Source organism: Heterodontus francisci, chromosome 15 (assembly GCF_036365525.1).
Source record: "Heterodontus francisci isolate sHetFra1 chromosome 15, sHetFra1.hap1, whole genome shotgun sequence".
Classification (NCBI taxonomy): Eukaryota; Metazoa; Chordata; class Chondrichthyes; order Heterodontiformes; family Heterodontidae; genus Heterodontus; species Heterodontus francisci.
This window is the reverse complement of record NC_090385.1, coordinates 79,317,435-79,330,356: the sequence shown is the minus strand read 5'-3', so window position 1 is coordinate 79,330,356 and position 12,922 is coordinate 79,317,435. Positions and strand designations below refer to the sequence as shown.

The 12,922-nt window shown below is 45.2% G+C and overlaps 1 protein-coding gene across 1 annotated transcript in view; it reads left to right on the top strand.

Moving 5' to 3' along the window:
* Positions 1-12,922, top strand: part of LOC137377433 (UAP56-interacting factor-like) — a 63,347-nt gene that overhangs the window by 18,611 nt on the left and 31,814 nt on the right. Inside the window, exons 2-6 of the mRNA XM_068047011.1 lie at positions 522-668; positions 1,769-1,908; positions 2,686-2,804; positions 5,065-5,152; positions 10,225-10,274. Coding sequence (XP_067903112.1) covers positions 522-668; positions 1,769-1,908; positions 2,686-2,804; positions 5,065-5,152; positions 10,225-10,274 — 544 coding nt within the window. The remainder of the gene's footprint in view (positions 1-521; positions 669-1,768; positions 1,909-2,685; positions 2,805-5,064; positions 5,153-10,224; positions 10,275-12,922) is intronic.

Sequence of the window (12,922 nt, the reverse complement as noted above, 5' to 3'; positions counted from 1 at the left end):
AGTTGGGCTAAAAGTTTACCTTTTCCAATCACCATCGAGGACCCTAACAGCAATATGTAAGAACACTCTTAATTAAGTTCCTAGTGTGTTGAGAGGCCTCAACATTAAAATTGCCTCTAATTTAGGAGCATTTGTATTTTTCAATCTCTCTCAGTGAGGCTATTAGGATAGATGGGAAATGTAAAATTTCCGTTATTTTCATAGAGAGCTTCTGACCTAGAATTGGAGGACAGTGTTCTGAAGTTGAGGCATAATGTTCCAGCCTTGTTTTACACTATATCTGATACATTTCACACTTGAGTAAAATTTGTTTGATAATGTCACATGGCACATAGAGGCAAAGATGTCCCATTTGCCAGTATCAGCATCCATTTTCCCTTTAGTGCACCAAGGTAAGGGGATAATGTATTTTGCATTTCTTAAATATCCCAAAATACAATCCAATTTTCTGCAGCAAAGTTATCCTGTAACATTTGCCAATAGTATAATTTTTATTTTAAACATGCTTGTGCATTTTTCAGATGACATTATTGAACTCAATAAAAGGGAAACCGGCTCTACAACAACTGCATTAAGTAGGACAAGGGAACAACAGAAAAGACAATGGAATTTAGGTTTTCATAACCCGCAAAATCAACTTGGAAGAGGAGTGCAGCAAACTGTACAAGGTGACCTCAACTTCATCAAAGCTAACCATACTATTTTACAACAACACTTACTGACAACTGCAAGCCCAGGAACTGAACAAGATATCTAGCCTTGCATTTTTATTTGTCAGATTTAGGTTATCCTTCTGCTAGCATCTGAACTCTTCTGTAGGCTAGTGACCAATGGTATTATCAGTAAAGCAGGAGAGGGAGATTTTCTCTGCATTCGCTGAAGCAAAATTGCAAGCCCATTTATGAAGGACATATTTAAGATCCCACTACACCAAACACGCTTCTTCCCCACTGTCTATTGGAGTGAAGGAGAATGAATGAAGTGTTGCAATAGGCAGAAAAATTCTGCTGAATAATTGAATAGGTCCTACAGAATTGAAACTGTTTTGTTTTTGTTTAAGTTCCCAAAATAGTAAAAAGAAAAAATTCAACTTGAATGCATTCATTAAAATAGCGCAGAGGAAATTCTGCGTTTGATAGTGTGGAAATGTAATGCAAAGGTAGGGAATTCGAAAACAATATAGATTGAAAAGTAAGATATAGAATGAAGTAGGAAGAAAGTAAAATGAGTAAATAAAATGAAAAAACAAAAAGCATTATAAAGTTCACAGGAAGTTGCCTGAAAGAGGACATGTAAAAATCAAACAGATGGAAAATTAAAACACCAGTGACTTAGGTTCATGAATGGAGATATGGATTAATATGATTTTTCTTAAGTACTTCTAATTTGACTGAGGTGCCTGCTCTGAACTGTTTAACTATAGATATTGCAAAATGTCCATTCTCAGCAGTTTTGATTCTCATGTTGTATTTGCTAATTGTGTGCATGATATTATTTGGTATATAGGGTCACATTTGTGAGGCTCCTCAATCATCAAAAAAGCCATATGTGGTACAGATCTGGTGTGGGCCACCTTCCCATTCTTTGATCTGTGCTTCTGTCCAGTGTGGCTCCAGGCAAGGAAACTCTGCCTTGTAAAATCTATCCTTTTCTAAGTCAGTTTACTTAAGAACCCCAATGCTGAATTACAGAGGCAATAATTCAGTAAGGTTATTGAAATGTGGCCAAGTGTGCTCAGCAGATTATTTGTTTGTGTCAATTTAATTAGGATCCAATAGACGCAAGAGAAATACCTCTGGATTACAAAGGCATGACAGGGCTAATCAACGTTCGCAGACACAGGCTAAAAATACCAGAACAAGATCAAATGGCATGAGCCCTTTAAATCGTAAAGCCGCTGTTCACATGGTAATGCAGATCAATCAGATGGTCCTTATTTTTGCTTCACAAATGATATAGGCCGGAATTTTATGGCCCCCCCCCAACGAATGGGCTGGTGACACGGAGGAGGACTGAAAATTTGAGTGGGAGGCGGGGGGCCGTTCCTGACACCTTCCCACCTCCGCTGCAATTATACGTGGGGCGGCGACAAGAAACAGCCCGCCCACCCCAGGCCAATCAAGGCTCTTAAGTGGCCAATTAACTGCCACTTAAGGGCCTCCTCCCGCCCCAAAAACCTGGCGGCCTTCTTGCAGGCTGGGGGAGCCCTCCTGATCAGTCACCCTGTGTCCCACGGAGGGCCGCCCCTGAAGCCCCAACCACCCCCAATGCATAACAGTCCCCCACCCCCTAACCAACCCCACTTGTCTCACTGGGGCCTGGCTGATTGTCCCCAGTGAGGCCCCAAAAACTTATCATCTGTCGGGAGCAGCCCTTCCTCCTCCTGCTGAAGCTGGGTGTAGTCCCAGCAGCGCTCACTGCTCCTGGTGGCACTGCTGGGTCTAAAGCTGCCGGCCCACTGATTGGCCGGCAATTCTATTAGGCGGGACTTCCTGCCTCAAGGAGGTGAAAGTCCCGTTCAAAGCCAATTAAGGGCCTGGGGAACGAAAAATCCCAGTATGGCTCCCCAGGCCGGGCAGAGGCAGGCTTGCCCCCGACTTTTCGGCCAGTGAGCGCCGCCTCCTGCCCAACATTAAATTCCAACCATAATTTTCAAAAGAAATTGATTTCCAATGCCCTTTACAGGATTTGCAGCAAATTGCACCCATTCGGAAAACAACTCAATGGAACATACGTGGAAGAGCACAGCAAGCCCAGAAGAGGTTCAGGCCGACAGGACAGGGGCCTCAAATTCCAAAAAGAAGGTAACAAGCAATAACTGGCACATAACCTTCTGTCTCTCCCACTCTCCTCCCCACCCCCACCCAAGCCCTGATTTCTGGCCTCCTCCCTCCAGCAATGATCTCTCTCTATGCCTTACCCTCCCCTGATTTCCAGGGACTGCAGCTGTGGTTTACTGCTACTGATTTTCCCGCCCAGCAGTCAGCCAGCCTGTCAGTCTGGCTGTGTGCTGGGTGTGAAACTGAAACAAATAATAATGTGGCTCCACCAAAATAAGGTCTCACTGATGCTCAGTTTGGGTTCCGCCAGGACCACTTGGTGCCAGACCTCTTTACAGTCTTGGTCCAAGCATGGACAAAAGAGCTGAATTCCAGAGGTGAGGTGAGAGTGACTGCCTTTGACATCAAGGCAGCATTTGACTTTTTGTGGCTTCAAGGAATCCTAATAAAATTGAAGTTAATGGGAATCGGGTGGAACCTTTCCACCAGTTGGAATCATACCTAGCACAAAGGAAGATGGTTGTGGTTCTTCAAGGCCAATCATCTCAGCCCCAGTACATTGCTGCAGGAGTTGCTCAGGGTAGTGTCATAGGCCCAACCATCTTCAGCTGCTTTATCAATGACCTTCCCTCCAACATAAGGTCAGAAATGGGGATGTTCACTGATGATTGCACAGTGTCCAGTTCTATTCGTAACTCCACAATAATGAAGCAGCCCGTGCCTGCATGCAGCAAGACCTGGACAACATTCAGGTTTGGGCTGATAAGTGGCAAGTAACATTTGTGCCACACAATGCCAGGCAATGACCATTTCCAACAAGAATTTCTAAATTTGCAGATGACACCAAATTGGGGGGGGGGATAGTCAATACTGAAGAGGACTGCAACAAGTTACAGGAGGACATGAATTAACTTGCAGAATTGGCAAATGAAGTTCAACACCTATAAATGTGAGGCAGTACATTTTGGTAAGAAGAATAGGAGGTCACATAAAACTTGGAAAGTGCGGGTCCAGGTGGGGTGGAGGAACAAAGGGATCTCTCTCTCGCTATGTAGTGTCCTCATTGTCTGAGGGTTGCTAATCGTGGCTTATGCCATGATATCTCAATGAGGCAAGGCAGGAAACAGGCCCCAAGAACTACCTCAGCCAGTACGGGGATTGAACCCACGTTGTTGGCATTATTCTGCACCACACCATAGCTAACTGAGCTAACCAACCCAAAAGGATCTCCGAATGCAAATACACCAATCACTAAAAGTTGTGCCACAAGTTAGCATGGCCATTAAAAAATCAAACAAACCAAGTACTAGGGTTTATTTCTAGAGGCATAGAATTGAGGGATAGTGGGGAAGTTTTGTTAAACTTGTATGGAGCCTAGGATGGACCACACCTAGAGTACGACATGCAGTTTTGGTCACCATATTATAAAAAGGATCCAGAGGCACTGGAGAGAATGCAGAGAATATGTATGAGCATGATACCGAAATGCGAGGGTTACATATCAGGAATGGATGAACAGGCTGGGTCTCTTTTTTCTCTTGAGAAGAGAAGGCTAAGGAATGACATAATAGAGGTCTTTAAAATGATGAAAGGTTTTGAAAGTGGATACAGAGAGAATGTTTCCACTTGTGGGAAGAGCATAACTAGAGGCCATCAATATAAGATAGACTCTAAGAAATCCAATAGGGAATTCAGAAGAAACCTCTTTAACCAAAGAGTGGTGAGAATGTGGAATGTGGGAGTGATTGAATAGTATTGTATAATGCATTTAAGGGAGGCTAGACATGAGGGAGAAGGGAATAGAGGGTTAAGCTAATGGATTTAGATGAGGAAAGACAGGAGGAGGCTCAAGTGGAGCATGGATGCGGCACGGACTGGTTGGGTGGAATGGCCTGTTTCTGTCCTATATGTCCTATGTAATGCTATGTAATATTTCCTTATCTGGCCCGGTGTCAAAATTTGTTTGATAATGCTCCTGCAAAGCATCTTTGGAAGTTATTGTTGTTACAATCTGATGGTACCTGGGGTGACAATGGGAATAAGTGAGAAAGGAGATGGATTTGGAAATGTGAGTACAGGAGTCCTAAGAAATAAATATGGTTGTAAAGTGTACGTTGTCTGGCCTCTTTATTCCTCCAGTTCAATCCCTGGATTAGATTGCATTGATCCAGGGTCAATTCTGAGATAGCCATGCCATAGTTATTAAAAATGTAGCTATGAAAATGGTGTTGAGCACTTTTCGTCAAAATGCCTTGCAATTTTAATTTATCTTTTGCTGTTACAGGATTATGTTTCAGAATAGAGGGGCAAGGCAGAAGAGGAAACAACAACAGAAGCAACAACGACAAACCACAGTCAACATTAACAGATGGGTGTGTGCACACTATGGGCGGAATATAATGGGCTCCCGGGAGACAGGTTAGGAGACAGGACACCCATAGACCCGTGACGGAAGGCGGTGGAGGGCATGTGTGGGAGAGGGCCCATTGCCTTCCCAACACACTGCAATTAGGTTGGGGATGGGAAAGGCCGATGATGGCCTTCCTGCCCAAAGCCCAGTTGAGGCCCTTAGGTGGCCAATCACTAGCCACTTAAGGGCCTCTTCCCATCGCTGTTGGAATTAAATCAACAGCGAGGGGGACCCCGCCATATGGGGATGTCGCCCAGTAAAACAAGATGGTCTCCCTGTGGGCTTGAAGTGGGGGGGCATCCTCTGTAGGCAATCTTTGGCCCACGGAGGGCCCCCGGCAGCAAAAGACGTCCCTCCGCGAACAACCCCCTTCTTTCAAAGACCATCCTCCCCTCTCCCCCACCTCACCAGGGCTTGCCAGACTGGCACTGGCGACCCTGCTGCGCTCACCTTGGGTCCAGGTATCCAGTGATGGGCGTGGTCCCAGGCTTGGTGTATTACTGGAAGTGGTCACCGCTCCCAGTGGCGCTGCCAATACTACTGAGTTGCCGGCAGCTCTTGGAAGCAGGATTCCTGTGCTTAATGCGACGGGGACCCCGGTGCTGGGCAGTTAATTGCCCTGTGCGCCGTTGAATTGCGCTGGGGTTGTGGGTGACGGGGAACCTCCGAAGGGCTGAGGTGGGGTTCCCCTCGACTTTTTGGCCCTTCATTGGGACCCCCGGCAGCTCCACTAAATTCTGCCCTATACATTGACATTTTAAAAAAAATTTGGAGGAATGGATTTGATTCCAGCGGACAATCAGTTAGGTCCTCACCCAACTGCAAAGTAGCAATAACCTAAAAAGATAATAAACCACAGTTCTTTATATTTCTGGAGTAGCTCTATCACACTGAGTACCATTTCCCAAAGATGATCAGGAACAGGTTGACCAGCTACAGTTTTAGCACCACTGCTCAATTTCACTAGCATTCGTCAAGGATAGCAAAGCGGAAAACAGGATTTGAACCCGTTTGCTCAATCTTAAACTGTGCTTAAATGCTCCAATCTGTGCTCCCTTTGAGCACCACTCACTGCTGGGAGCACAAGGCTGCTGAATTTACCCTAACGTTTTAACCAGCTATTTTTCACATTTAATTCTAGAATGCAGTAGACCACCTCTCCTCCACAAGAGTTAAGTGGAACGGTTTATTTTTGTTTTTATCTCAACTAAGAGTGACAGTTTGGATCCCAAGGACAAAGAACAGTACACACAGGAACTTGGCCATTTGGCCCTCCAAGCCTGCGCCGATCTTGATGCGTGCCGAAACTAACACCTTCTGCACTTCCGGGGCCCATATCCCTCTATTCCCTTCCTATTCATGTATTTGTGAAGAGGACAAAGAACAAAGAACAGTACAACACAGGAACTTGGCCATTTGGCCCTCCAAGCCTGCGCCGATCTTGATGCCTGCCGAAACTAACACCTTCTGCACTTCCGGGGCCCATATCCCTCTATTCCCTTCCTATTCATGTATTTGTGAAGATGTCTCTTAAACGTCGCTATCGTATCTGCTTCCACCACCTCCCCTGGCAGCAAGTTCCAGGCACTCACCACCCTCTGTGTAAAAAAAACTTGCCTCGCACATCCCCTCTAAACTTTGCCCCTCGCACCTTAAACCTATGTCCCCTAGTAACTGACTCTTCCACCCTGGGAAAAAGCTTCTAACTATCCACTCTGTCCATGCCGCTCATAACTTTGTAAACCTCTATCATGTTGCCCCTCCACCTCCATCGTTCCAGTGAAAACAATCCGAGTTTTTCCAACCTTTCCTCATAGCTAATGCCCTCCAGACCAGGCAACAACCTGGTAAACCTCTTCTGTACCCTCTCCAAAGCATCCACGTCCTTCTGGTAGTGTGGCGACCAGAATTGCATGGAATATTCTAAGTGTGGCCTAACTAAGGTTCTGTACAGCTGCAACATGACTTGCCAATTTTTATACTCTATGCCCCGACCGATGAAGGCAAGCATGCCGTATGCCTTCTGACTACCTTATCCACCTGCATTGCCACCATCAGTGAACTGTGGACCTGTACGCCCAGATCTCTCTGCCTGTCAATACTCCTAAGGGTTCTGCCATTTACTGTATACCTCCCACCTGCATTAGACCTCCCAAAATGCATTACCTCACATTTGTCCGGATTAAACTCCATCTGCCATTTCTCCGCCCAAGTCTCCAACCGATCTATATCCTGCTGTATCCTCTGACAATCCTCATCACTATCCGCAACTCCACCAACCTTTGTGTCATCCGCAAACTTACTAATCAGACCAGCTACATTTTCCTCCAAATCATTTATATATACTACAAACAGCAAAGGTCCCAGCACTGATTCCTGCGGAACACCACTAGTCACATCCCTCCATTCAGAAAAGCACCCATCCACTGATACCCTCTGTCTTCTATGACCGAGCCAGTTCTGTATCCAACTTGTCAGCTCACCTCTGAACCCGTGTGACAGCCTGCCAATGTGAGACCTTGTCAAAAGCCTTGTTAAAATTCATGTAGACTACATCCTCCATACTGTCTTTATCAATCCAACTTGTCACCTCCTTAAAAAATTCAATGCAGTTGGTTAGATATGACCTTCCCTTAACAAATCCATACTGACTTTCCTTGATTAATCTATGTCTTTCTAAATTAAGGTTTGTACTGCCCCTCAGAATTGTTTCCAATAATTTACCCACAACCAATTCTAAACTAACTGGCTTATAATTACTCGAATTATCCCTTCCTCCCTTTTTAAACAACAGTTAACGTTGGTAGTTCTCCAAGCCACTGGCACCACTCCTGTAGCCAGTGACGGTTGAAATGATGGTCAGAGCCTCTGTAATTTCCATCTTGCTTCTTTTAACAACCTGGGATATATTTAATTCGGGCTTGGCGATTTATCTACTTTCAATGATGTCAAACCCTTTAATACTTCCTCTCTTATAATGTTTATCCCATCCAATATTTCACACTCTTCCTGCTTAACTACGTCATCATCATTGGCCCCCTCTTTTGTGAAGACAGCCGTAAAGTATTCATTCAGAACCTTACCTCCACCTTCACATGTAGGTTGCCTTTTTGGTCCCTAATAGGCTCAACTCTTTCCATAGCTTTCCTCTTGCTTTTTTTATACTTATAAAACATCTTTGGATTTTCCTTGATTTTATTTGCCAGTACTTTTTCATGCCCTCTCTTTGCTTTCCTAATTTCCCTTTTAATTTCACCCCTACACTTTCTGTATTCTTCTAGGCTTTGTGCAGTATTAAGCTCTCAGTGTCTGACTTAAGCTTCCCTTTTTTGTCTTACCTTACCCTCTATGCATCTTGTCACCCAGGGGATTCTAGATTTGGCTGTCCCTCCCTTTTTCCTCGTGAGAATATGTTTACCCTGAAACCCTTGAATCTGCTTCTTGAATGCCTCCCATTGCTCTGACACTGATTTACCTACAGGTAGCTGTTCCCAGTTCACTTTTGCTAAATTGCTTCTCAGCCCAGTAGAATTGCTCCTCCCCCAATTTAGAACCTTTACTCCTATTTTATCTTTCTCCTTTCCCATAACTCTGCTAAGTATTATGATCACTACCATTAAGCATAGCTAATGAATCCCATGAACGAATAAATGAAATCATCCTGCCATCAAGGTGAGTGCGGAGGGGCAGTGGTTGGGGGGAATTGCAATCATGAAATCACCCTACAAAAACAATTTCAAACCTATTTTTGCTGGATCTCTTTGACTCTATTGCCCATCGAAATTATCAGAACATGATCGGCATATGTTCCAACCAGTTCCGATCTAAGATGGCAATCGTGGCCCGATTACCTTGATCTGCTTATTCAATTAGGGTTATTGCCTGAAACAGGCAATTGCTTTGGGTATCCCCTTTTGAAATGTAACTGGCTGAATTGCCAAGGTTAATGGGTGGTAAAGCTACCGACTAGATGTTTGAGGCTGTTACTGCCCCATTAATGTCAAATGAAACAAATTAAAATTGATCACTTTTGTGTGAGATACTAAAAGATGGCTTTTGGCTATGAAATTATAGCCTAGTATTAGTACCTTGAAGAAAGAAAATGTGGAAAATTAAGGGAAAGAAAATGCAAAATGTAGACCTTACTGTTGTTGCAGGTGAAGAATATATTTGCAGTAAATTATGGCCAAATGTGGAAGATTTGATATGTGTAGTGAAACCTGTGTCATTTAAATTTACTGAAGAAAAAGTTAGAATTATTCGAATGATACAGCACAGAAGGAGACCATTCGGCCTATTGTGCCTCCATCAACTCTTTCATTGAGCTATTCAATTAATTCCACTTCCCTGCTCTTTTTCTATAGCCCTGTAAATGTTTTCCTTTCAAGTATTTATCCAATTCACTTTTGAATGTTACTATTGAATTTGCTTCCACCACCCACTCAGGCAATACATTCGAGATCATTACAACTCATTGCAGAAAAATGTTTCCTCATGTGTACTCTTATACTGACACTTCTGCCACTCGAAACAGTTTCTCCTTATTTACTCTACCAAAACCATTCATGATTTTGAACTCCTTTTTTCAAATCTCTTAAACTTCTCTGCTCTAAGAAGAACAACTCCAGCTTCTCCAGTCTCTGCACATAACTGAAGTCCCTCATCCCTGGTCCTGTTCCAGTAAATCTCTTATGCCCTTTCTCCAAGGCCTCGACGTCTTTCCTAAAGTGTGGTGCCCAGAACTGAACACAGTACTCCAACTGAAACTTAACCAGTGTTTTATACTGTGACAATAAGCATTTACTATGTTGTGACAATAAGGATTTAATATTTTTAGGAATATATTTAATATAGATTATCTTACACAATTGATCTTAAGCAAATGATCTTAACAGGAATGTGATCTTACTGGAGTTTATCTTGAGTTGCTTCTGCAGTGAGAGCAAAAAGATTTGTAGAATTCAACGTGAAAAATATGTCCTGGATTATAGAGTTTGATTCATTTTGTTTTATCCCAATGTATCTAATTTTTAGTTTCCACCAATGGGTGCAAGAGCTGGGCAGAAGAAACAAAGAACTAGAATGTAAGTAACTGCCTGCTAGAAAAATGTTCTATTGAATGTTCTAGTGTGCGTACAAAATGCTAATTATTCCATTCATGCACTGCTATTCCTATCATGTATTTTGTAGCCAGCTAACAACTTTACAATAGCATCAAATCTTCACCACAACGTCAGTTAATAAACTATAGCCAGTTACTGGGACCCACTATGACCCTTCCAGTCTACCCCACATTCCCCACAAAGTCTCTGACTCGGCACTCCCTGAAGGCTCTGAGTATACCACCGCACCCCCGGTCCAGACCTCTGACATTCCCACTGATGCCTCCGGCCTTCCCACCCAAGCCTCCAATTCCACAACCCAGGCTTCTAACCTTGCCATCGAGACCTGCAATACAACCCTCCAGCCTCCAAAACCCCCCACACAGGCTTCCAACTGCCCCTTTTCCCCTCGGGATCAGCCTCCCCAAGCTCTTGCCACTACCCGGGCATAGATTGCCTGGTTCTGCAGCCTCCTCAGGACTGCTCCCCATTTGACTGGAAGTCATGCCTGTCAATCAGACTGGTTTCCAGGCGGGGAACCTAACGGTGTCATCACATATACACTGTAGTGTTGAAACTCCACAACATGTGGGAGATCTCTGACCTCTAAGGAATTACAGATGTGCACACCTAGCGGGTGAATTTTTCCACTGGAAGCGCTGGAGATTTAAAAAAATTACCACTTGAGATGTAATTATGGGAGCCTTTTTATCCTGTTCATAATAAGACAAACCACTACTCCACTAGCTGAATTTAATGGCCACAGTAGTGGCCCGGTTCACTGGCAGGAAAGCCGGGAGCAACCCTGCCGTGGCCATTTTCGGAGGCCCTGACAGAATTCAACGTCCATCTGACAGTTAACCGTCTGTCATCGGGGTTCCCATGCCTTTGAAGGTGAAGAGCCCATCAGCGCCACCAGGTGCAGTGGCCAGTGCTGGTACTGCTTGAGGCCCAGAGTAGAAGCCATATAGGAGGTGCAGAGTGCAGGTAAGTGGTGTTGGGCTAGCTGGGTCCAAGCAGGCCCTGCCAAGGGGTTGGGGGGGAATCATTAGTGAAGGCAGGAGGGGGGGCTTTTTCATCAGGGCGGCCCTTGCCGCCAGGAGGCCCTCTGTGGACTAGAGGGTGTCCTAAGAGGAGACCCTGGCAACCCCCGCCCCCTCTCCCTCTTAAGTCCACTGGGAGGCCACCAGCTTTTACAGGCTGGTCTGTCCACATGGCAGAGGCACTGGTAAAGTACCAGAGGCGTCAGGAAAAGGCCCTTAATTGGCCACTTAAGGGCCTATATTGGATTGGCCTCAAAACGGGAAGGCCGTCCTTGACCTTCCCACCTTGGTAGAATTCCAGGGATCGGGAAGGCAACAGGGACTCCATCCCCAACTTTCCCTCGCCATTTTATTCCCCCCCTGCCCCGCCCTGCCCTGCCCCGCCCCACCTCCCAACCTGTCCTCAGAGGGCTGGTAAAATCCAGCCCCACCTATGCATATTGTAAAGAATAACACAGGGACAGATGGGACCTGTACAAGAAGGACGGGTTGCATCTAAACTGGAAGGGCACTAATATCCTGGCTGCAAGGTTTGCTAGCGTCACTCGGGAGGGTTTAAACCAGTGTGGCAGGGGGGTGGGAACCAGAGCAGTAGGACAGCTAGTGAAATAAATGAGGAGGACATAGTAAATAAGGCCAGTAGGACTCAGAGGAAGAGCAGGCAGGGAGATGTTGCTGAGCACGGCGGGACTGGTGGTCTGAAGTGCATTTGTTTCAATGCGAGAAGTATAACAGGTAAGGCAGATGAATTTAGAGCTTGGATTAGTACTTGGAAATATGATGTTGTTGCTATTACAGAGACTTGGTTGAGGGAAGGGCAGGATTGGCAGCTAAATGTTCCAGGCTTTAGAAGCTTCAGGCAGTATAGAGGGGGATGTAAAAGGGGTGGGGGAGTTGCATGGTTAAGGAGAATATCACAGCTGTACTGCGGGAGGACACCTCAGAGGGGTCATGCAGCGAGGCAATATGGGTGGAGCTCAGGCATAGGAAGGGTGCAGTCACGATGTTGGGGGTTTACTACAGGCCTCCCAACAGCCAGCGGGAGGTAGAGGAGCAGATATGTAGACAGATTTTGGAAAGATGTAAAGGTAACAGGGTTGTGGTGGTGGGTGATTTTAACTTCCCCAATATTGACTGGGACTCACTTAGTGCTCGGGGCTTGGATGGGGCAGAATTTGTGAGGAGCATCCAGGAGGGCTTCTTGAAACAGTATGTAGATAGTCCAACTAGGGATGGGGCCATTCTGGACCTGGTATTGGGGAATGAGCCCGGCCAGGTGGTCGAAGTTTCAGTGGGGGAGCATTTCGGGAGCAGTGACCATAATTCCATAAGTTTTAAGGTACTTGTGGATAAGGATAAGAGTAGTCCTCGGGTGAAGGTGCTAAATTGAGGGAAGGCTATTATAACAATATTAGGCAGGAATTGAAGAATTTAGATGGGGGGCGGCTGTTTGAGGGTAAATCAACATCTGACATGTGGGAGTCTTTCAAACGTCAGCTGATTAGAATCCAGGACCAGCATGTTCCTGTGAGGAAGAAAGACAAGTTTGGCAAGTTTCGGGAAGCTTGGATAACACGGGATATTGTG